Below are 24,256 nucleotides of genomic sequence, written 5' to 3'. Positions count from 1 at the left end.
ACGGAGTACATAGCTCCCTCGAAGGCGGCTAAAGAAGGTGTCTGGATGAAGGAGTTCATGACAGATCTTGAAGTTGTGCCCAATGCACTCGATCCAATGACTCTGTTCTATGACAACACTGGTGCCATTGCTCTAGCCAAGGAACCAAGGTTTCACAAGAGGACCAGACACATAAAGCGATGCTTCAATTCCATCTGTGATTATATCAAGGAGGAGGACATAAGTATTTGCAAAGTGCACACGGATCTGAATGTAGCAGACCTGTTGACTAAGCCTCTTCCACGAGCGAAACATGATCAACACCAGAACTATATGGGTGTTAGATTCGTTACAATGTAAATCACATAGTGATGTGAGCTAGATTATTGACTCTAGTGCAAGTGGGAGACTATTGTAAATATGCCCTAGAGGCAATAAGAAAGTGGTTATTGTTATATTTCCTTGTTCATGATAATCGTTTATTATCCATGTAAGAATTGTATTGATTGGAAACTCAAATACATGTGTGGATACATAGATAACACACTGTCCCTAGTGAGCCTTGATGACCCACAAGTATAGGGAATCAATAGTAGTCCTTTCGATAAGTAAGAGTGTCGAACCCAACGAGGAGGAGAAGGCTCTGATAAACGGTTTTCAGCAAGGTAGTAACTGCAAGCACTGAAAGTAGCGGTAACAAGTGATGGTGTAGTGAGGTGAAACGTAGCAAGCGAAAAGTAACAAGTAACAAGTAGTAGCAACGGTGCAGCAAGTGGCCCAATCCCTTTTGTAGCAAGGGACAATCCTGAACAAAGTCTTATAAGAGGAAAAGCGCTTCCGAGGACACACGGGAATTTCTGTCATGCTAGTTTCATCATGTTCATATGATTCGCGTTCGTTACTTTGATAGTTTGATATATGGGTGGACCGGCGCTTGGGTGCTGCCCTTACTTGGACAAGTATCCCACTTATGATTAACCCCTCTCGCAAGCATCCGCAACTACGAAAGAAGAATTAAGACAACGTCTAACCATAGCATTAAACTAGTGGATCCAAATCAGCCCCTTACGAAGCAACGCATAGACTGGGGTTTAAGCTTCTGTCACTCCAGCAACCCATCATCTACTTACTACTCCCCAATGCCTTCCTCTAGGCCCAAATATGGTGAAGTGTTATGTAGTCGACGTTCACATAACACCACTAGAGGAAAAACAACATACATCATATCAAAATACCGAAACGAATACCAAATTCACATGACTATTATTAGCATGACTTATCCCATGTCCTCAGGAACAAAAGTAACTACTCACAAAGCATAATCATAATCATGATCAGAGGTGTAATGAATAGCATCAAGGATCTGAACATAAACTCTTCCACCAAGTAATCCAACTAGCATCAACTACAAAGAGTAATCAACACTACTAGCAACCTTACAAGTACCAATCGGAGCTGCGAGACGGAGATTGGTTACAAGAGATGAACTAGGGATTGGAGAGGAGATGGTGCTGATGAAGATGTTGATGGAGATGCCTCCCCTCCGACGAGAGGAGTGTTGGTGATGACGATGGCGACGATTTCCCCCTCTGGGAGGGAAGTTTCCCCGGCAGGATCATCCTGCCAGAGCTCTAGATTGGATCTGCTCAAGTTCCGCCTCGTGGCAGCGGAGAATCCACGAAAAAGCTCCACCCTGATTTTTTTCCGGACGAAACCCTTCATATAGGAAAAGAGGGGGGGGGGGGCAGTGGGCCACCAGGGTGCCCACAAGCCCTGTTGCCGCGGCCAGGGGGGTAGGCCGCGGCAACCAAGCTTGTGGGCCCCTGGTTGCTCCCCTCTGACACTTCTTTCGCCCAGTATTTTTTATAAATTCCAAAAAAAATCCACGTTGATTTTAAGGGCATTTGGAGTTGCGCAGAATAGAGGACTCAGACTTGCTCCTTTTCCAGTCCAGAATTCCAGCTGCCGGTATTCTCCCTCTTCAAATAAAACTTGCAAAATAAGAGAGAAAAGGCATAAGTAAGGTTCCACAAAGTATAATAACAGTCCATCAAGCGATAAATATCAACATGAAAGCATGCTGCAAAATGGACGTATCAAGCCTCTATAGGACTAACTCGTTGATCAAAGATGGTCAAGGTTTCCTAGCCATAGACAAGAGTTTTCATTTGATAACTGGATCACATCATTAGGAGAATGATGTGATGGACAAGACCCAAACTATGAACGTAGCATGTGATCGTGTCAGTTTATTGCTACTGTTTTGTGCATGTCAAGTATATGTTCCTATGACCATGACATCATGTAACTCAATAACACCGGAGGAGTAACTTGTGTGTATCAAACGTTACAACGTAACTGGGTGACTATAAAGGTGCTCTACAGGTATCTCCGAGGGTGTCTGTTGGGTTGGCGTGGATCGAGACTAGGATTTGTCACCCCGTATGACGGAGAGGTATCTCTAGGCCCACTCGGTAATACAACATCACAGCAAGCTTGCAAGCAATTTTACTAAAGATTTAGTCACGGGATCAGGTATTTCCAAACGATTAAAGAGACTTTCCGGTAACGAGATTGAAGTAGGTATGGAGATACCGACAATCGAATCTCGGGCATACCGATGGACAAAGGGAACAACATACGGGATTAACTGAATCATTGACATAGAGGTTCAATCGATAAAGATCTTTGTAGAATATACAGGAACCAATATGGACATCCAGGTCCCGCTATTGGTTATTGATCGGAGAGTGTCTCGGTCATGTCTGGATAGTTCTCGAACTCGTAGGGTCTGCACGCTTAAGGTTCGGTGACGTTTCGGTATTATTAAGTTATGTATGTTGACAGCCGAAGGTTGTGAGGAGTCCCGGATGAGATTCCGGACATCACGAGGAGCTCCGGAATGGTCCGAAGGTAAATATTAATATATAGGAAAGTGGTATTCGGGTTCCAGAAAAGTTTCGAGGTTTTCCGGTGTTGTATCGGGAGTGCCGAAAGGGTTCCGGGGGTCCACCGGGAGGGGCCCACCCACCCCGAGGGGCACATGGGCCTAGGAGGTGGCGCACCAGCCCCTCGTGGGCTTCAACAGCCAACCCCAAGAGGCCCATGCGCCAAGGCTTGATGGAGGAGGTGGAGGAGGAGTCCTCCCAAGGGTGTCCACCTCCTTTGTGGGAGGTGGACTCTCCCCCCACTTCGGCCGAACCCCTCCTCCTTGGAGGAGAGGAGGGACTAAGGCAAGCCCACCTACCCCTTCCTCCTATATATAGTGGTGGTTTTGAGGGCAGCCATCACGTGAAAAGCCACGTGCCGCCCTCTCCTCCATAGATTGTCTTCTTCATCTAGATTAGTTCGGTAGAGCTCGGTGAAGCCCTGCCGGATTAGTTCACCACCACCGCACCACGCCGTCATGTTGTCGGAGAACTCATCTACCTCTCCGCCCCCTCTTGATGGATCAAGAAGGCGGAGATCGTCATCGAGCTGCAGGTGTGCTGAACGCGGAGGTTCCGTCCGTTTGGCACTAGATCGTGACTGGATCGCGGGACAACTTGCGATTTGGATCACGAAGACATTCAACTACATCAACCACGTTTCTTAACGCTTCCCGCTTAGCGATCTACAAGGGTATGTGGATCCGATCTCTCCTCTCGTAGATGGTCATCACCATGGATATATCTTGTATGTGCATAGGAATTTTTTTTGTTTCCCATGCATCGTTCCCCAACATGATCGACCCCTTCATCCTATGGATGACCATGTCCTGTTGTCGCTTCAACTTGGTGACTCGAGCTGCCTTCTTCGCTTCGTGCTCTGACTGCTCAATAGCAAGATGGATCGTCTTTGCGTTCTTTCGTCGTAGGCGGTGAGCATCCATACCCACCGTCTTCAGCGAACGGCGGTACACCCAAGCGAGGAGCCGCTCGTCCCCATCGGGCTTCGCCGGCAACGCGCGACGACGGCACATGAATTGCTCCCCCGCGTCCCTTTCCCTTGCTCGCTGCCTCTCGCGACCCGTGGTGCGCTTCCGATTCCGGAGTGTGCATGCGGACCGACGACATGTGAACTAGCACCCAACACTGCCCCGTGTGGAGCAGTGGCCGATGGGGCAAGCAGACGACACAGGGATGGAGTAGACTATGTTGCCCTGGGGGAGCTGTGCACGGGCCAAGAGGGGCCAACTATGATGTCCGCGCTGTGCCGACATGGAAGCGACGATGATGCGGATCCGACCTGCCCTCATTTTCCACCTTGGATCGCTTCAAGCCAATGTAGAGGGCAAGCTCCTCGTCGTAGTAGAGGTCGTAGCCGGAGCTCGACTTCTCGCCTAATTCGTTCAAAATCGAAGAGGGGAGAGCAGGGGACGGAGCGAAAGAGAAAAGTGAGCTAGGGTTCAGAAGAGGGGACATGCCGAGGATTTTTTGAAATAACCCTGGGATCGGTGGTGGACCGGGTCTATCTGGTCCGACGTGGCAGACGCGTCTGGACATGCCCGGATCGTCCTTTTATCCGTCCTAGATTTATGCTGGATATGAGGAGTGTAGGATCTGGAAGTTTGAGTCCAATTTAAACGAAGCGAGCTATTTTTTTAGGGGGCTGCTACCAATCCACCGGTGGATATTTACTAAAAATCCATCACCTCCACAACCATTCGATCTCGCCCATAGCCGTCCGATCCGCTCCTGATTTGATTCCTGAAACGACGTTCGAGTTCCAGAAACAATCGCTTTGTTGCAAAAAATAAACTTTGGATCCATTAAATCCTGAAACAACGGTCGAGTTTCAGAAACAATTTGCTTGTTGCAGGATTTTTTCCTTCGTTTTTGCGGGAGAATTTTTTGCAACAAAGATCATGTTTCAGGAATTTTTGCAACAAAGGTCAAGTTGCAGAACCACTACTAGCGAGCAGGGAAACTCTTGGCGGCGGGGCGGGGGCGGCCGGCAAGCTCTAGGCGGCGGGGCGGGGCGGCCGGCGAGCTCTAGGCGGTGGGGCGGGGCGGCCGGCGAGCTCTACGCGGCGGGGCGGCCGACGAGCTCTAGGCGGCGAGGTGGCCGGCGGCGGGGCGGCCGGCGGGGCGGCCGGCGAGCTCTAGGCGGCGGGGCGGGGCGGCCGGCGAGCTCTAGGCGGCGAGGCGGCCGGCGGCGGGGCGGCCGGCGAGCTCTTCCCGTGGAAGCCGTCGTCGCCATGCCTGGATTCCTCGTTCTGCAACTACTCCTAAGTTGCAGGAACAACATCCTGAAACAATGGAGTTGTTTCAGGAAACGGCTCGTCCCGCCCGGCCACGTGGCGAACAAAGGAGACGGTGGACGTGAAAAGCAAAATCCGTCGGTTGAAAGGTAACATTTCCCATTTTTTTATGGCTGGTAAGACCGGTTCATCCGTCCATGGTCCGTTCGGGTGTTTTAGACGGGTTTAGGGCGCCCGGCCTAGATGCTCTCACGTGGTGGGACCAGACCGTGGTGTCCGATCCAATCTGGCCGCGTCCAGCGAAGACCGTATGGATGGATGAGAGTAGGCGTCGAGCAGAGTGTGCTGTTGTCTGAACTCGCCAACTCTCCCCTCCGCTGTTTTTCCTCTTCACCCCCACCCCCCCACCCCCACCCCCACCCCCAAAGGACATCTAGGCCGGCTGTCCTTGCCCCCGCTGCGGATCTTGTTTCCTGGGCGCGCCGGGGTTCCCGCCGACGATACGAGGGAGGCCGGCGCCGTTCAGCGATCCAGGCCGGTCTCCGTTGGTGCGTGCTGCTGGGTTCAGGCCTGCTCGCGCAGGGTGGCTTCGCCCAGACACGACCTCAGCGGAGAGATGTATCCGCCCGCCGCGTGCGTTGACTACACTTGTTGCAGTCACCTCTCCCCGGTTGCTGCCTGCCTTCAGTTCGTGGAGCTAGTCAAGGACCATCAGGTACCCGATCCATGCCTACCCTTGTCGTACGCCCTTCCGAAAATCGAGCTTCAAGACAAAGACAACCCCAGCCCCTCTTCTTACTATGCTATGCCATCCATGGTATTTCTGGTTTTAATAAAAGGTTTCTGATGCATGCTAAAGAGCTTCTCAGCGTCGGGGCCCAATCTAATGTCCATAACTTTGGTGATCCACTCATGTATACATCTATGAGAACACAAAATAGGGCGATATATTTGCACCAGCAATCTTGCCCTACGCTTGAGAAATTAAGTAGAGTCCTAAAGAGTGACCGCCCCATAGTTTAATCGCTGTACGTCCAAGGTCCACTCAAAGAAAAGAGAGAACTGGTGGAGGATGTCCATTTTCACAATCTCCCAACAATGTTGACAAAATTCAATAGGGACATTGTCTGGTCCAGGGGCTTTGTTTGCTTGCATGGAAAATAGGGAATTTTTTTATTGCGGCCGCTACGGATCAGCTGGCCGATCTTAGGGGAAGATCAGCCGCCTGCCTAGCCGTCTGATTAGGTGCGTTAATGCCGTTCGATCAGACCAAACGTAGCTGTCTTCTTCCTCCTTTCTCCCGTATCCACCACGCTGCAAAAAAAAAAAAACAGGTGACTGCATCATCATGACCCCCCGGCGAAGCTCCATTGCAACCCCACCCGACGGCGCAGCGAAGCTCCATTGTAACCTCGTCGACTAGACTCTACGACGCCAGCGAAACTCCATTGCAACCCCACCCGACGGCGCAGCGAAGCTCCATTGTAACCTCGTCGACTAGACTCTACGACGCCAGCGAAACTCCATTGCAACCCCACCCGACGGCGCAGCGAAGCTCCATTGTAACCTCGGCGACAAGACTCTACGACGCTAGCGAAGCTCCATTGCAACCCCCGACGGTGAGACAAAGATGCAACGCAGCACCCACGACGCCGGCGAAGCTCCACTGCAACCCCCGGCGGCTAGACAAAAGCTGCAACGCAGCACCCACGACGCCGGCGAAGCTCCACTGCAACCCCCGGCGGCTAGACAAAAGCTGCAATGCAGCATCGACGGCGCCGGCGAAGCTCCATTGCAGCACCAACGGGGCTCTATGGAGCACAGGCAAAGCTCCATTGCAGCCTAACGACTCCGGCGAGCGCCGACGAGGCTCCATTGCAGCTCCGGCGATGCTTCAATGCAACTCCAGCGGCTTCAGTGCAGCTACGACGACACTCCATTGCAGCGTCGGCGACGCTTCAGTGCAGTTCCGGCGACGCTCCATTGCCGCCCCAGCGGCGCTCCATTGCAACTCCATCGGCACGAAGAAAGCTCCAACACAGCACCGGTCACCTCCTCCTCTTGTGTGCTGCGCTCCATCACCGGCGACGAGCAGCCCAACTTGAGCAGCAGCAGGGGGCAGGCCATGGCGGACGGGGCTTGGACGGGAGGACCTTGAGCAGCAGCAAGTGAAGCTTGGGCATGCCATGGCGGACGGGACTTGAATGGGAGGACCTTGAGCAGCAGCAGACGGAGCTTGGAGGCTGGCCATGGTGGAGAGCAAAAAGACCGAGGAGGAGAATGAGCGGAGGATAGGACGAGTGAAGGAGATAAGGTTGGAGCAGGAAGCGATGGACGAGCTGACGAAATCAGTCGGTAGATTTAAAAGGTTTTCCTTTTTTAATTCCCTAAACTTAAAAACGTTGTGTAAGATCAAGGTTATCACCCACATTCAAGATCTCATTAGTATCCCACAAGCTAGACGACATTTGAAACAAGTTACCAGGGGCTGAACCAAAAAGTTTTTTGTAATGTTCCGTTTCATGTTTCAATAGGTTGCTGGTACCTTCTAGGATATAAACTCTCCTTTGATATGTTTCAGGAGATAAGGGTGCCATGTAAGTTAGATCCCCAACCTTTTAGGTATTTTTTGAACCTCTTCAGTTTGATATTCAAAATATCAATAGAATCCACAGTACTAACATGTTCAGACTGATTTTTTTGCGACCAAGGGATGGAAATTTTCATTTTTGAGCCAGTCCAGATCAAATATAAAACCTCTGTTCCCAGTCCTAACAGGTTGCGCATCACCACTGTTATGGGGGAGTGCATTATGATCAGAGAGCTCTCGAACCAGTTTTTTGACATGTACCATAGGAAACTGTTCCCAAGAAGTTGACATTAGTTTAATATCTCAAGCGTAGGGCAAGATTTGCTTATTAGACCAGGTAAAATTACCCCTCCCCCCTTAGGTTGAGAGTGTGAATGATGGAATTAAACAAATCAGAAGCATGAGAGTTTTTTTCATAGCAGTGTCTCAAAATATTAAAGTCACCTTCCACAATATAGGGAACCTCAATATCATTGCATAGGGAAGCAAATTCGGCTAGGAAGTATAGTTTGTTCTCGCCATGAGCAGCTACATAACAATCACCAGAGTCCAATGAATAAGTTTCTTTTTATCCCGAAAATTCAACATGATGGAATACTGTCCTCTTTTTTCATCTAAAACCTCCACAGTATCTTTTCTCACACCACACAAGATTTTACCCACCCAATAGTAAAATCCAGCAAATAAAGCAAAAACGGAAATACCTCCACAGTATTTACCAATAGATGGGATTCAATCCCATTTTTCTAAAAAACCTTATTTATAGTCTCTCCTCATAGTTTCTTGTAGCCCCAGGAAATCCAAGGAATGGGTATTAATAAGATCCACAATACAGGAAGACATACCTTTCTTCCCTATCCCCCTAGAGTTACAGAACAGTCCTGTTATTAATGTCTATCGGGGTATTTCTTCAGCCTGCCAGATCCGCTAGGAGGAAGAGCGGAACTGACAGTAGCCTTTTGGCTCCTAGTAACAGGTTTGTGAAAAGATGGGGGCAAGGAAATAACTACATTTCTTCAAGAGGTTTCCCCCTTTTTTCCTAGATTGCACAGTAGTGAAAGAATCATTATCCCTATCCCCAGGAGCTAACCAGGTCAAGCATAAAAGTACATCATCCCCATGGTTATCATGAATCACAAGAGAGGGAGGATCAGAAGAAACATGTTTCAGTTATTGCAAGTCTCAGTTATTGCAAATTTTGCTGCATTATCTGTGTACTAGTGTCATTGCAGAGGCACTGGTGCCCAAATAATTCTTGTTAATATGGTCATGGCAGGATACACTCTCTACTCTTTTTTCGTTGTACATTCGAGATCTTGGTCCTGATGTTGAATTTGGAGATACAAACTGGCTTGGAAGACAGGGTATTGCATTACCCTCCACTCAGTTGCAGATGCTTTAAGTTCTAAAGATCTTCCCATTGCCATGACATTTCCTATATCACGTGGCTTGGTAAAATTTCCCCCACTTGTACACGTGCATCTTATAATTTGTATGCCTATAAGTACATTGGATATTTGGTGCCTCTTACCTTTAATTTACAGGCTGATCATAATCTGGACGTTTGCGGTAGAATGATTAATGCTGGCATCCTTATTATTGATAAACATGGAAAGGAAAATGTTCCTTTGCTGCTTCCTATTTTTGAGAGCTACTTGAATAAAAGGGTAAGTTTCTGCGGTACAACATCATAATTTTGTTGATACTGTGTATCATGTATTTTTAATCTACAATGTCCATAATGTACCATTCTCTATTTTTTTTTCTCATATGCTACAGGCATCAAATGAGGAAACATGTGATCTTGTCAGGGAAGGCGTTGTTATATACTGGTGCTCTAGCAAAACATCTATCGAAGGTTAAATACTATGAGTCCGTCTATTCTGTTTGTTTATTTCAAAATATATTGATATATGGTACTAATATAGACCTTCTAACATGATGACCCTAAAGTTCAGTGTTGTTGAGAAGTTGCTAGATGTTCTTAACACCCCATCAGAGGCAGTTCAGAGACCGGTGTCAGACTGTCTGTCTCCACTTATGCTCTCAAAGCAGGTGAGTTGTGTTATTCACATTCAGCAATCAGTCGTCTTTTTTTGTTTGTCTGCTTTATATTGCGATGTGTACTTATCTAAAAATTATGAAGAAGCCCAATCTCTTGTATCTAGACTACTAGTTTAGATGATGAAACGTGAAAGTATGGTGAGGGGCAAGGTGCAGCCTTTGGTCTTGCTGGGATGGTTAAAGTATTTAGAATTACACTTTAATTTTCAAACCCAAGGTTCAAAACTGGTTGAATTACACTTATAATTTTCAATTGCGTTTAAATGTCCCCCTCCTCTGTTTCCAACCTGGTTTTGTCCCACATGGACACATTCTCAGCTCGTGACTTGGCACCAGCTGCCACGTGTGCTACAAGTTACCACCACATCACCCTTTCTACCAATCCCTCTCTTCTCTGTCCCTTCCGGCCATAATTTGAGTTTAAGCATGCTGACAAAACAGTGCCCATGGGGAACGATAATGGCCAAACTGAGTCCAGGATGCCATGTGGTGGAGCGCCACTGTAGTTGTTTGATAGCGTGATGGAGCATCACCGGTGCGGGGCACACAAAGAGGTGGAGCCATGGTCACACAAGTCTGTAATGAGAGTGTGCGCCCAAAACTAATTGCATAGGAACCCACTTGGCTTTTTTTTTTATTCCACACGTGGACATCCAACCTGGATGCCAAAGATGGATAAAGTCGTTAACATGCCCCAGGGAAGGTTCTTGCTCAAGCCGACACGATGTACTTGCACTGTTGAGTCTTTCCTGTCCCATGCTGCGGTTGAGCCATCCAATCTCCTGCAGGTGAGGTTGCTTGCTGCTGCTAGTGCCTGACAGTGACGTCAATGGTCATGATGTAAGATGCTGTGAGGGAAACACGGTGGACTGGGACAGTACACAATGTACACAGTCCACCACTTGTCCCATTTCTTCTGTCTGCTCTGACAGATCCGAATGACCATACAAAACATTCTCTCGACATCCTTCAGGTAAACTTAGATTTGAGATAATGTTCATTCTGGTTTGCATTTCAATTGCTTGCATCACTTTGCTGATAAGGAGGAAGTACTATAATTATCTTTACCTCATATGACCCTTTTTCTTGGCAGACGACTTTCATCAACTCCATAGACTCACAATCACTTGCGTTGCTGGTACCTATTATGCACAGAGGACTGAGGGAGAGAGGTGTTAATACTAAGAAGAAGGCTTCCCAAATTGTTTGGAAACATGTCTTCTTTAGTTACAGGACCAATGGATATGGTCCCATACATAGGATTGCTCCTGCCTAAAGTCAAGAAGGTGATTTTAACTCCAGTCTTGCATACATAGCAGAAATGATTTCTTACTTTCACTTATAATAAGATTTTGATTTTGTTAATTCAACTATATTTGGTTCTAATACTGTGCTTGATGATATTTCTAGGTTCTAGTGGATCCCATACCTGAAGTCCTCGAGCTCTTGGGGTCTCTTATAGCAGGAATGGGTGAACAAATATTCCCAGATCTTGTGCATGGTTGTTAGATAATTGAAATCTGATAATAGTAATGCTGAACGATCTGGAGCTGCCCAGGGACTAAGTGAGGTTGTTTCCCTTTCCATGACTTGCTTCAAGCACTTTTTTTGCAGTATCAGTATGACATCTTCTGGATTAGCAGTGTGTTATCATGGGAACTGCCATGGACATGCAATCTAACATTTGTAGTCATGATAATCCCCGAAGTTAATTCCTGATGATTTGGAATCTTTTGTAACTCTCCTTAACTGACCGAGCTGCTGATTAACTGGCCGATATTTATGATATATAGTGCAGTAGACATGCACTTTCTGCGGGTCATATCTTTGTGGAGTAGTATGCAACAACGTATTGCTCACATTTAAATTTTTAGATGGTCATTTTTTCAGTAATGCTCTTGATATGTGATGCCATTTTCTTTATTTTAAATAGGTCTTTGCCTCTGTTGCTTCCTTCTATTGAGGATGGGATATTCAGTGATAATTGGCGTATCCGGCAGAGTTCGGTGCAACTTTTGGGAGATCTTTTGTTCAAGGTTACTACCTTCTTTATGTAGCACTGTATTCATGTGCTATGTTCGATTGTTTTCTATATGCTCTAAAATCTAGTAATGTTGCCATGTATAGGCAACTGGAACTTGTGGGCAGGCATGAACCTCTCAGGGGTATAACCCAATCATGAACCCTGTGTTCCATTCGCTCCGGATCCGGCTCCATATCAGGTGGCAGGGACCTATACGTGATCATACGGCCTCTCAGGGGTTTTTATACAAAACTTAGCAAGCTCTCCTCTCCCTCGCAATCGCAAACCCCGAGCCGCGCCCGCTCCCCACTCCCAAATCATCCATTCCTCCCGGGCGCGCACCATCCGCCGCGAGCCACCTCGCCCCCTCCACTTCCGGCCGCCGCGACCCTCCACTCCCGGCCGTCGCGACCCTCCTCGGACCATCCACTCCACTCCCGGCCGCCGCGACCCCCTCGCCCCTCTCCACTCCCGGGCGCTCGTCACGGGAACCAACCTCGGGCAGTTCCCCCAGGCGTTCGTCATCGTCCCCGGTGTCTCGACTGCGGCAGGGCTACTGGCGTCCGCAGACCCAGTCCCCTCCATGACCTTCGCCTGAATCTCCCGGAGCACCCGTCCCCTCCCCGTTTTCTCCAAGCGCAGAGGGCACAGAGAAGATGGGGGTGTTCGCTGAGACCGTCACGGCCCTCGTCTGGATGGTCGGCCTGTTTCCCACTGTCGCCCTCGCCGTGTTCACGGTGACCAATATGGCGCCAGTATCCTTGCAGTTTTTTCCACCCTCACCTGCTGGTCTTCCTTCGGCCCCGCTGCCTCCGTATCCTGTGGTTCCTTTGCCCCAGCTTCCTAGCCCTCAATCTCCCGTGCCGCCTTCACCACTGCTGCTTGACTCCAGCATTGTCTGTGCCCCACCTCATGCGGTTATTCCTTCACCTCCAGTCTCTGCCGCTGCCGCTAGCCTGGTGTGCCCAGCGTCACCTGCTCCTTTGACAGATTTGACTGCTGATCAGCTGAAATTTAAGATCGCGTCATGGGGGAGATTGGCATTAATGTTCCTATCCATCACTTTCATCTTGATAGGCATAGTGGGCCCACAAGTGGAAGCGGCTGCCAAGGCTGAGGCAAGGGCTGCATCTGAAGAGGACAAGGCATATAAAGAGGCAAAGGAAGCGTTGATTGAGGCTATGTATGCTGTTGATGCTGCCACCAAAGAAATCGACACTGCAGTTGATAAGTGTATCAGTGACTTGCAGATGCGCGTATCCGATTTGATCACAAATGACCATCTCTTTTCTCTGATGTTTGGCATCAATAAGGTCATTGCGAGGAAGCATAAGGTCCTGGAGAAAGTGAGTATAGCGAAGCCTCAGCTAGGTCTTGCAAGGATGAAGCATGCCCGGGTTTACCGCAGATGTTTTCAGCTGGGGATATGCATGAATTTCGCAACATGGGTCTGTGCAGGAGGCGCTTTTTACCGCTCCATTGAGCTCCAGATGGGGAAACCAGCCAGGGCTGATACTATCACGTGCTTCTCTCTACTTGCCATACTCGCTGCAGGACTGCATGGCTATTATCTCCGCCTCGCCAATTTCGAGGATTGATTGTAAGTTCTCATTTGCAATCTCTCTGTTAGTTGTTTGTACTTATGCCTACCCCAACTTGCTTGGGACTAAAGGCTTTGTTGTTGTTGTACTTGTCTGTACATGCATCTCACTATCGTTTACTTAACTGGATGTTGCAGTGTGGTAATTGCCTGTGCAGTAATAACATATGACTATACTGTTGACAGAGCCTTAATTTTGTTTCTAATTAGCATGACACAGTGGCATTATGTTTAAGTAATGACTACCTTATGATGGCACATTGGCCCTGGTGCATTGCGTGTGAAGTAATAAGATATGGCTACTATTTACACAACCTTAATTTTGTTTGTAATTGGCTGCTTCATCCTTAAATTACTAAGCTCCTAGTGAATTGTGTCCCGTTGGATTTGTGTCCTGATTTTGACTAAGTTGTTGGCTGGGTACTGTGGAGCCAATCAATGCTGGGTGGGTCCCTTGGTAAGTGGTTGGGTGGTGTGGTCTGGGCTTGTCGCCTTGTCGGTAGGGGGAAAGGTTGGGGGTAATACACTTGTGCTCTCGGGTGCGAACACACCCTATATTCAAAAATAATTTGGCAATTGAAGTTTTTTGGAGCAATTTTGTGCTGCTGGGTGCTGATGCTGCTCTCCTGTAACCTCTATTGTGTGCTCTGCTTGGGCAATTTTGTGCAGGGGAAATTACTAGTCCGAGATTTTGTTGGTTCTCACATGTGTTGATGCTGCTCAGGATCCATTCATACCTTGAGACTTGACTTTCGTTTTCCCACGCCTTCATTTTGTAACAAGTAGGATGCCTATGCGTTACTTTCTTTGTAGGTCGATCACAAATGAAGAGAAGCAAGATTTTATCCTGGAGCTTTGTAACTCAGTTAATCTTTTTTTGTTATGCCTAAGTGTTTCATATGCGATCCTCATAATGTCTTCTATTTTTCTTTATGTATTGGTGCACGGAAGGAGTGTCAGTTTCAGAGCTACACACACTTCCACACACACATGGACCAAATGAAATGTGGTCATGGAGGATAGACCGTAGAAGAATACATGTTTATTTCAGCAGTATTCAAATGTTTCCAAATGATTGATTGTATTTTGTTCAGAAAAAAGAATACCATGTATTCCGTACCTTGCATTTTTTATTTAATAGCGCCTACAGGTTAAATCTCAACATAACAGAACCTAATGCCTTCCTGAATATTAGATCCCATACATTCTTACTTAGTATCAATGTATCATGTGTCTTGCATTTGGCTGTGGGTAAGGCTGCCCCCGATATTCTGAACATTTCCCTATGGCTCTGTGTCCTGATTCACCTTATGAACTAGCAATAATTGAATCATTGTATTTATTTGTTGTGATTGAAGCGCATAGCAAGTGCCTTTGATACATTATGTCTGTACACTTAGGACAATTAGTACCAGATGGTGATTCAGAATCCTTTTCACATTTGCAATTTGTCCATGATTGCAGCAGCAGTAAGCTCCTTTGGGAGCCGAGATATAATTCCTTTTCCCTTTTTTTAATCTGAGCAGAAATACAGTTGAAACATAATGCATATGCTATTTTGCTAACTTTGGTTTCATTTGACAGATGGAGAGGCTCAACTCAGCAGGATCGCCGATGGAAGCAGAATCCACAACAGGGTCATGTGGAACTTCATTTGACAGATGGAGAAGCTGGAATAGGATCGCCGATGGAAGCAGAATCCGCACCAGGGTCATGTGGAACTTCATTTGACAGATGGAGAAGCTGGAATAGGATCGCCGATGGAAGCAGAATCCGCACCAGGGTCATATGGAACTGTAACTATGTGCATCATGTATCGTTTTGCATGAAAGAAATCTTTGTTTAGGCGAACACCTTAATTGGTACTCCCATAATGTAAGATCATTTTGCAGGCTTTGCTATGCTGCAGCTGAGATCCTTGTATGGACACCGTATCACTGATCATTTACACTTTTACCAATAACAGTTTAGAAGAAAACTCTGCTCTTTATGAGGCCAGCAAAAACAGAAATACTCCCTCCGTTCCTAAATATAAGTCTTTTTAGAGGTTTCATTATGAATTACGTATGAATGTATATAGACATACTTTAGAGCGCAAATTCACTTATTTTATTCTGTATGTAGTCCTTAGTACAATCTTTAAAAAGACTTGTATTTAGAAATGGAGGGAGTATACACTATTGTGCCCTTTAACAATATGCTACTGGTGTTACCTCTTTTGTCCTGTTAAATATGTGCATGCACCTCAACTCTGATGTGGATGTGTTATGGCCGTGGAAGGCATTTTTTACTTTGAATTGAACCGTTTTTATTCAGCATATCATGTACTCCCTTCGTTTTTAAATATAAGTCTTTTTAAAGATTACACTACCAACTACATATAGATGTGTGTAGACACACTTTAGAGTATGGATTCAAACTACATATAGATGTGTGTAGACACACTTTAGAGTATGGATTCATTTATTTTGCTCTGTACGACTTATGCTCCCTTCTACAACCTCTAAAAAAAGTAGTAGCTTCTGTTTAGACAACACCTACTCCTACAAGTCTGCAACCTCTAAGAGCAAGTACAATAGAATTGGGTTCTGCAACCTCTAAGAGCAAGTACAATAGAATTGGGTCAGCTAGCTATAAGAAATAAACTAGTACTCCCTCTGCCCCAAAATAACTATCTCAAATTTGTACTAGAACTAGTACAAAGTTGTATTAAGCTTAAGACACTTATTTTGGGACGGAGGGAGTATATTTTTGTTTAGTTATAGTAGAGAGAAGAAGAAAGAGAAGGTAAGCGGGTTCTTAGTTAAGAACCAGCTCTAGCACGTGCTCCTAGTTATTTTCTGAGAGTGAAAGGTGGGTCATATAACAAAAAAATAATACTCCTCCGTCCGAAAAAGATTATGCGACACGCAGTGTACTGGCGTTTTTGTAAAAAAGCCCTCAAAATTCGAAAACTGTCTCAAATCGATCTATGCCTCCATCTTCTTCCTCGCTGATACCGCGCGTCGACGGACAGACGCCAGACAACAGATTTCGGCGCCGCCCATCAGCATGAGCCCACCTGCGCCTCTGATTCCGCCGCTGCCCGCGACCTGCGCCTCTGATTCCGCCGCTGCCCGCGACCTGCGCCTCTAATTCCGCCACCGCCACCCACCTGCACCTGCGATTCCACGCATCGCCACGGTTGCCCAGGACATGCACCTGCGGGATTATGCACCTATGCCGCCCAGGACGTGCGCCGTCCAGTAACTGCTCCGCCGCCGTTGAGGAAGCGCGCCAGCGCATTCCTCTCCCACCACGACCACCACCTCTCGTTCCCTAGCCGTCATCCCCTCTGCGCATTCCCCTCCTGCCAAGATCCCATCCGCTCGTCGTCGGAGCCTCCCGCTATGATCTGGTTGAGGTCGTCCTCCTTGAGCTCTGCGCGCTCTTGGGTGACGATCTCCTGGACCAGGAGTGCGTGCTGCTGCTCGCGTCCCAGGACACTTTCTCACGCCTGTGGACGCCGGTGCGGGATTTGGGCAAGTCCCGTGCCGCCGATCCTCTCTCTGGCAGCTTCCGTAGGCAGGGCCACGCGGGTGTGCCCAACGGCGAGACGACCTGGCGCCTGATCGAGCACCGTTCCTCGCCGCCGCTGCCTTTTGCCACCCCACCCCTCGCCGCTGCTGGTGCGCGCCTGTGCCGCAAGAAGTAAAATTTAGTGCTGCTGCCTGTAAAAGTTTAGTGTAAAAATTCAGTGCTGAGCCGAAGATTTGTCTATAATGAACCTATTTGTCGCCTGAATGTTGCATCCATGTCAATGTAGCACTGCTATTTACTGAAATGAAAATGATGAAGACAGTAGCATTGTTCACATTTTGGCTCTGAACAAGAAGATGAATGCAGGATTCTTTCAAGATGCTCACCTGAATGTACATCACCCCAATCACAGCAGGAACATCAATTAGAACAACTTGCCATGTAACCATTAGCATCGTAGATGGGATGTCGAAGTCCAAGATGCACAAATCTGACAAAGCCTGCATAAAATGCATGATCAATGGTGCAAATCTGCAGTAACTCTGATTTTTGACAGTAAGAATAAGAATGAAAATTCAGTGAGTAAATAAGATTACAGAATAAGAATAGGGGCTTAAGATGTTCCAATTAGTGTTCAAGTGAAGAAACGTGAAGAGTAGTAACCAGCTTTGCGACCCCTTATATCTTTTCGACGTTTTCTGCTGTTCCTTCTGTTCGTGTAATCCTGGCCGGTTGATGGCTTCGTTAATTCAAAACCGGGTTAGGTCCGAGCCTACTTTAAACTCGGACTGAGCCTTTTCTCTAAAGAAAAAGTCACACACATACAAGGCAAACGAGACGAATCAAAGGTACGAAAAAGGTTGATAAGGATGAAACAAGTACGAAAGGTGAGGGTCGACAAGGAAGTTGTGACCTGCATTACAGACCCTGGTCTTTTGCCTGACTTCAGAGTGCTTTCTTAAAATGCGTACGCATCCATTCCTGCTCCCTTGCATATCTTACTCTCACAAATGAGTTTTTATTTTTACATGTGGGTTGTTTGTTTGTGTTATGACCTGACCTTGGGGATGATCAGATGTAACACGAGCCAGGGTTCACAAGGAAATGGTAAGGGGAAAAGTTGAGCTGAGGGAGGACGAAGCTTCAGAGAGGAGAGATAATTCAGAGCTCAAAACACAACCTCAATTCAGAAACGCCCAGGCTTATAAGTAGAGTAAAGTTCATCGGCCGTCCTCGAACTTGCGCACCGTACACATGAACTTGTGCAATACGGTCACTTCACTATGATGTGACGTGAAAATACGGTTACTGTGAGTGAGTGTACCCTATTCGTACGCCACATTTTTTTCCTAGTCCACGAGCTTCACGTAGGGGGGCAGAGGATTTATGTTCAACTATCATTTTGCGGGATGGTGTATTTGCAAAAGAGCCGATCGGCTAGAAATCCCCAATCCACCACCGCGGCCACTATTTCTCGCCACCGCCCATCTTCCCTCTTTCCCCGGCCATGTCTCCTGCTAGTTCTGTCCGGTCAGCTCTTCGCGACCGGACAATGGTGGTGTTGCTCATCACATGTCCTCACTGTCTGTTGACGGCGAAGTACTACATTTCAAACATAGAGGATCACGAGGGCTGGGTCTTCTACACATGTCCACTCACTCTGTAAGTAACTACAATTTATTTCCTTCTTCTACTGGATTTGCAATTGTTTTCCCCTCGGTGGTCAATGTTGCAATTTTTTCCCAATTTTTCTCTTGGTTTGCAGCATGGGTGCGACTTCTGGCATTGGGAGATGGAATATGTTACCTAACTTGTTGATGGTCATTACGGGCGTGTTTGGTTCCCAGCATGCAGCCCAACCAGGTCCGCGCGGGATGTGCGTGGCTTGTTTGATTGGCTGGGCTGCACGCGATTCGTGGTCCGCACGAACCTTAAAACAGGCCTGAGCATGGTCGGCAGTTTCTCTCGAGCCTGGCTCGACGCGGCCACGCGTGTGAAGAGGTTGGACGCCTCGGGTAGCGCAGGAGACGTAGGGACGTCTCATAACTCCCCTTCCACTCTTTTGTCACCGCCCTCGCACTGTTCCCACCTCTCTGCCTCACCGCACCTTCCTCTCCTCTCCTTCGATGGCTCCGCCTTGCCCATCGCCGCGCCGTCCACTGACCCCCGTCGACAAGCGCATGGTCACCATCGAGAACCGCTGGGTGGCCGGGGTCCAGAACTCGGGCAGGGACCCGACGTCAGTGCTGCGAGCGCCGTCCCCATCTGCTGCCGGCCACCATGAGGTCCGGCCAATGCGGTGCTGGCCGTTCCTGCTCCGCCACTGGTTCCGAACCTCGTGGTCCTGAGCTCGACGCCGTCGCCGTCCACGGAGCCCGCACTTCTTGGGACCCCATTGGGCAGGGGGGGGGGGTTTCTTGACACCCGTCCAAGAGTTTTCTCGTGTCAGCGGGCCGTCCTTCTCGACCTCTTGCGTGGCCATGAGCACGGGGCCGATGTCGTCAGCCGTCGCCACGGCCGGCTGCTACTCTGCTCCGCCACCTCTCTGTGCGCCGAACGTCGGCGCCTCCGCTTTCAACGCACGTGTAGCCCGGTGACGTATCCAACGCCTTGATCCAACAAGGATGGAGGAGAGGTTGAGGGAGAGCTCCGGCAACACGATGGCATGGTGACGGTGGAGCTACGTGGTACTCCAACAGAGCTTCCCCAAGCACTATGGAGGACGAGGAGGAGGAGGTGTAGGGCTGCGCCGAGAGAGAGAGAATTCTTGTCTCAAATCTGCCCAAAACACCCACTATATATAGGAGGAAAGGGAGGAGGGTGCCCATCCTTAGGGTTTCCCACCCTAAGGGTGCGACAGCCCTAGATGGCCCTTGGGGCGGCGGCCAAGGTGGTGGGGTTGGGCTTTGAGGCCCAAAGTGGCCTCCCACGCCTAGGGTTTGCACCCTCCACCCCTTGTTGCGCCTTGGGCTGCTTGTGGTGGCGCATCGGTCGACATATGGGCTGGTTCCCACCCACTCTTAGCCCATGTAACAACTTGGGGCTGGTGGCCCTTGCCGGTGGACCTTCGGAACCCTTCCGATGGTCCCCGTACATTACCGGTGTCGTCCGAAACAATTCCGGTGACCAAATCCTCACTTCTTATATATAATTCTTTACCTCCGTACCATTCCGGAACTCCTCGTGACGTCCAGGATCTCATTCGAGACTCCGAAAACCTTCGGTAACCATGTACACTATTCCCCTATAACCAGTGGTATATATATCATTTGGTGCTACTTTGTGTTTCCTCAATTGGTATCTTATAACAATCTTCAAATTTTTTGTCTATTTTGAGTTAAAGAGTTGATTTTCATCGCAACCCGGTTTCATCGATCTGGGAAACTCGGTCCAACCGATTTCTCCGAGAGGCCTACTATCATTCTTGGCTCTACCGAACTTGTATGCATCGGTGGCTCCGAAATTTACCACTGCCTAAGATTTACAGATATTTTCTAGACTTTTTCCTTAGGGGGAGAAAGATTTTCAATGATTCCAAGTTCCATTATCTTCTAAGATCTTATTAAACATTCTGGGAAACAAAACTACTTTTAGAAAAAAATTCGAGGGGGAGAAAACCTTAGTGATCCCATACAATATAAGAGGGAGAATCATCTAGGATCCCTAACCTAGGAGGAGATAGTTCAAGGAACTCTTATTCAAATAAAAGGGGGAGAACTCTCAATGAACTCTTACCTACTATGTAAGGAGGAGAAATATCAGTGAACTCTTATTCACACTTAAGGGGGAGAAAAATTCAAGGAACCCTTATTAAAGAGAGAAGAATCCAAGACCCCTTTCTCTCCATGAGCCCTTTGTTGGAAATATGCCCTAGAGGCAATGATCAATAGTTATTGTTATATTTCCTATTTAAAGATAATCGTTTATTATCCATGCTATAATTGTATTGAATGAAAACATAGATACATGTGTGGATACATAGACACAACAATGTCCCTAGCAAGCCTCTAGTTGGCTAGCCAGTTGATCAAGGATAGTCAAGGTTTTCTGGCTATGTGTAAAGTGTTGTTGCTTGATAACTGGATCACATCATTAGGAGAATCATGTGATGGACTAGACCCAAACTATGAATGTAGCATATTGATCGTGTCGTTTTATTGCTATAGTTTTCTGCGCGTCAAGTATTTGTTCCTATGACCATGAGATCATATAACTCACTAGCACCAGAGGAATGCCTTGTGTGTATCAAACGGCACAACGTAACTAGGTGACTATAAAGGTGCTCTACAGGTATCTCCGAAGGTGTCCGTTGAGTTAGTATGGATCAAGACTGGGATTTGTCACTCCGTGTGACGGAGAGGTATCCCAGGGCCCACTCGGTAATACAACATCACACACAAGCCTTGCAAGCAATGTGACTAAGTGTAAGTCACGGGATCTTGTATTACGGAACGAGTAAAGAGACTTGCCGGTAACGAGATTGAAATAGGTATGCGGATACCGACGATCGAATCTCGGACAAGTAACATACCGAAGGACAAAGGGAATGACATACGTGATTATATGAATCCTTGCCATTAAGGTTCAACCGATAAGATCTTCGAAGAATATGTAAGATCCAATATGGGCATTCAGGTCCCGCTATTGGATATTGACCGAGGAGTACCTCGGGGCATGTCTACATAGTTCTCGAATCCGCAGGGTCTGCACACTTAAGGTTCGGCGATGTTTTAGTATTGTTGAGTTATATGTGTGGTTACCGAATGTTGTTCGGGGTCCCGGATGAGATCACGGACGTCACGAGGGTTTCCGGAATGGTCCGGAGACGAAGATTGATATATAGGATGACCTCATTTGATTAGCGGAAGGTTTTCGGGCATTACCGGGAATGTACCGGGAGTGATGAATGGGTTTCGGATGTTCACCGGGAGGGGGCCAACCCACCCGGGGAAGCCCATAGGCCCTAGGGGTGGTGCACCAGCCCTTGGTGGGGTGGTGCACCAGCCCTTGGTGGGCTGGTGGGACAGCCCAAGGGGGCCCTATGCGCCAAGGATAAGAAATCAAAGAGAAAAGAAAAGAAAAAGGAGGTGGGAAGGAGGAGAAGGACTCCACCTTCCAATCCTAGTTGGACTAGGATTGGAGGAGGACTCCTCCTATCCCTAGCCGGCGCACCAAGGGGGCCTTGGCCCTCAAGGCAAGCATCCCCTACCCTCCTCCTATATATAGTGGAGTTTTAGGGCTGATTTGAGACATCTTTTGCCACGGCAGCCCGACCACAAACAACACAGTTTTTCCTCTAGATCGTATTTCTGCGGAGCTCGGGCGGAGCCGTGCAGGAGTAGATCCTTCACCACCACCGGAGCGCCGTCACGCTGCCGGGGAACTCATCTACTTCTCCGTCTTGCTTGCTGGATCAAGAAGGCCGAGATCATCGTCGAGCTGTACGTGTGCTGAACGCGGAGGTGCCGTCCGTTCGGCACTTCAGAGCGGATCATGGGACGGATCGCGGGACGGTTCGTGGGACGGTTCGCGAGGTGGATCGAGGGATGTGAGGACGTTCCACTACATCAACGCGTTTCTTAACGCTTCCTGCTATGCGATCTACAAGGGTACGTAGATCCAAATCTCCTCTCGTAGATGGACATCACCATGATAGGTCTTCGTGTGCGTAGGAAATTTTTTGTTTCCCATGCAACGTTCCCCAATAGTGGCATCATGAGCTAGGTTCATGCGTAGATGTAATCTCGAGTAGAACACAAAGGGTTTTGTGGACGGTGATGTTCGATTTGCTGCCCTCCTTAGTCTTTTCTTGATCCGGTGGTATTGTTGGATTGAAGCGGCTCGGGCCGACATTATTCGTACGCTTACGAAAGACTGGTTTCATCGCTTGACATGCAACCTCGTTGCATAAAGATGACTGGCGGGTGTCGGTTTCTTCAACTTTAGTTCAATTGGTTTTGATCGAGGCGGTCCTTGGAGAGGTTAAATAGCAATTTGCACATCTCCGTTGCGGTATTTGCGTAAGTAATATGCGATATACTAGATACCCATAGCAGCCACGTAAAACATGCAACAACAATTAGAGGACGTCTAACTTGTTTTTGCAGGGTATGCTTGTGATATGATATGGCCAATGACATGATGTGATATATTGGATGTATGAGATGATCATGTTGTAATAGTTAATATCGACTTGCACGTCGATGGTACGGCAACCGGCAGGAGCCATAGGGTTGTCTTTAAACTAACGTTTGTGCTTGCAGATGCGTTTACTATATTGCTAGGATGTAGCTTTAGTAGTAATAGCATGAGTAGCACGACAACCCCGATGGCGACACGTGATGGAGATCATGATGATGGAGATCATGGTGTGGCGCCGGTGACAAGAAGATCGTGCCGGTGCTTTGGTGATGGAGATCAAGAAGCACATGGTGATGGCCATATCATGTCACTTATGAATTGCATGTGATGTTAATCCTTTTATGCACCTTATTTTGCTTAGAACGACGGTAGCATTATGAGGTGATCTCTCACTAAAATTTCAAGACGAAATTGTGTTCTCCCCGATTGTGCACCGTTGCTACAGATCGTCATTTCGATACACCACGTGATGATCGGGTGTGATAGACTCAACGTTCACATACAACGGGTGCAAAACAGTTGCACACGCGGAACACTCGGGTTAAGCTTGACGGGCCTAGCATGTGCAGACATGGCCTCGGAACAGATGAGACCGAAGGTCGAGCATGAATCATATAGTTGATATGATTAGCATAGGGATGATTACCACTGAAACTATCCTCAACTCACGTGATGATCGGACTTGAGCTAGTGGAATTGGATTATGTACCACTCAAATGACTAGAGAGATGTACTTTTTGAGTGGGAGTTTAGCAAGTAATTTTATTAGTTAAACTCTAATTATCTTGGACATAGTCTAAGTCCACTTTGAAAATATTTGTGTTGTAGATCAATGGCTCACGCGACAGTCACCCTGAATTTTAATACGTTCCTAGAGAAAGCTAAGTTGAAAGATGATGGAAGCAACTTTGTAGACTTGGCTCGTAATCTTAAGTTGCTCCTGCAAGCTGGGAAGAAGGATTATTTCCTTAATGCTGCATTAGGAGATGAACCACCCGCCGCGGCTGACCAAGATGCTAAGAACGCTTGGTTAGCACGCAAGGAGGACTACTGAGTAGTTCAATGTGCGGTCTTGTATGGCTTATAGCCGGGACTTCAACGCCGCTTTGAGCGTCATGGAGCATATGATATGTTTCAGGAGTTGAAGTTTATCTTTCA

General features: G+C 47.8%; 1 protein-coding gene and 1 long non-coding RNA gene across 4 annotated transcripts; one reads left to right on the top strand and one right to left on the bottom strand.

The window, feature by feature from the left end:
- The first annotated feature begins 5,577 nt into the window (after positions 1-5,577).
- On the top strand, positions 5,578-15,416 carry LOC123424662. 3 transcript variants are annotated; one of them, XM_045108315.1, is made up of 11 exons: positions 5,578-5,876; positions 9,028-9,203; positions 9,296-9,418; positions 9,531-9,609; positions 9,710-9,806; positions 10,604-10,788; positions 10,909-11,101; positions 11,226-11,385; positions 11,749-11,851; positions 11,943-13,438; positions 15,023-15,416. In XM_045108315.1, exon 10 carries the CDS (start codon positions 12,495-12,497, stop codon positions 13,434-13,436), a length of 942 nt encoding a protein of 313 aa, XP_044964250.1. In that variant the 5' UTR covers positions 5,578-5,876; positions 9,028-9,203; positions 9,296-9,418; positions 9,531-9,609; positions 9,710-9,806; positions 10,604-10,788; positions 10,909-11,101; positions 11,226-11,385; positions 11,749-11,851; positions 11,943-12,494; the 3' UTR covers positions 13,437-13,438; positions 15,023-15,416. The 3 variants fall into 3 exon arrangements, with proteins under 3 accessions (XP_044964250.1, XP_044964251.1, XP_044964252.1); XM_045108316.1 differs by having other exon boundaries at positions 9,705-9,806; XM_045108317.1 differs by lacking the exons at positions 5,578-5,876; positions 9,028-9,203; positions 9,296-9,418; ... (4 more) ...; positions 11,226-11,385; positions 11,749-11,851 and having other exon boundaries at positions 11,925-13,438.
- Positions 15,417-16,334: 918 nt separating this feature from the next.
- LOC123429417 lies at positions 16,335-17,455 on the bottom strand. Its single transcript, XR_006622666.1, has 3 exons — positions 17,344-17,455; positions 17,206-17,255; positions 16,335-17,114 (listed from the first exon to the last, which is right to left on the bottom strand). It is a non-coding gene; the product is annotated as an uncharacterized LOC123429417 (long non-coding RNA).
- Between the last annotated feature and the right edge of the window lie 6,801 nt (positions 17,456-24,256).

Source organism: Hordeum vulgare, chromosome 2H, assembly GCF_904849725.1.
Source record: "Hordeum vulgare subsp. vulgare chromosome 2H, MorexV3_pseudomolecules_assembly, whole genome shotgun sequence".
Lineage (NCBI taxonomy): Eukaryota > Viridiplantae > Streptophyta > Magnoliopsida > Poales > Poaceae > Hordeum > Hordeum vulgare.
Note: the sequence above shows the minus strand (reverse complement) of the source record. Positions and strands in the feature narration are given on the sequence as shown.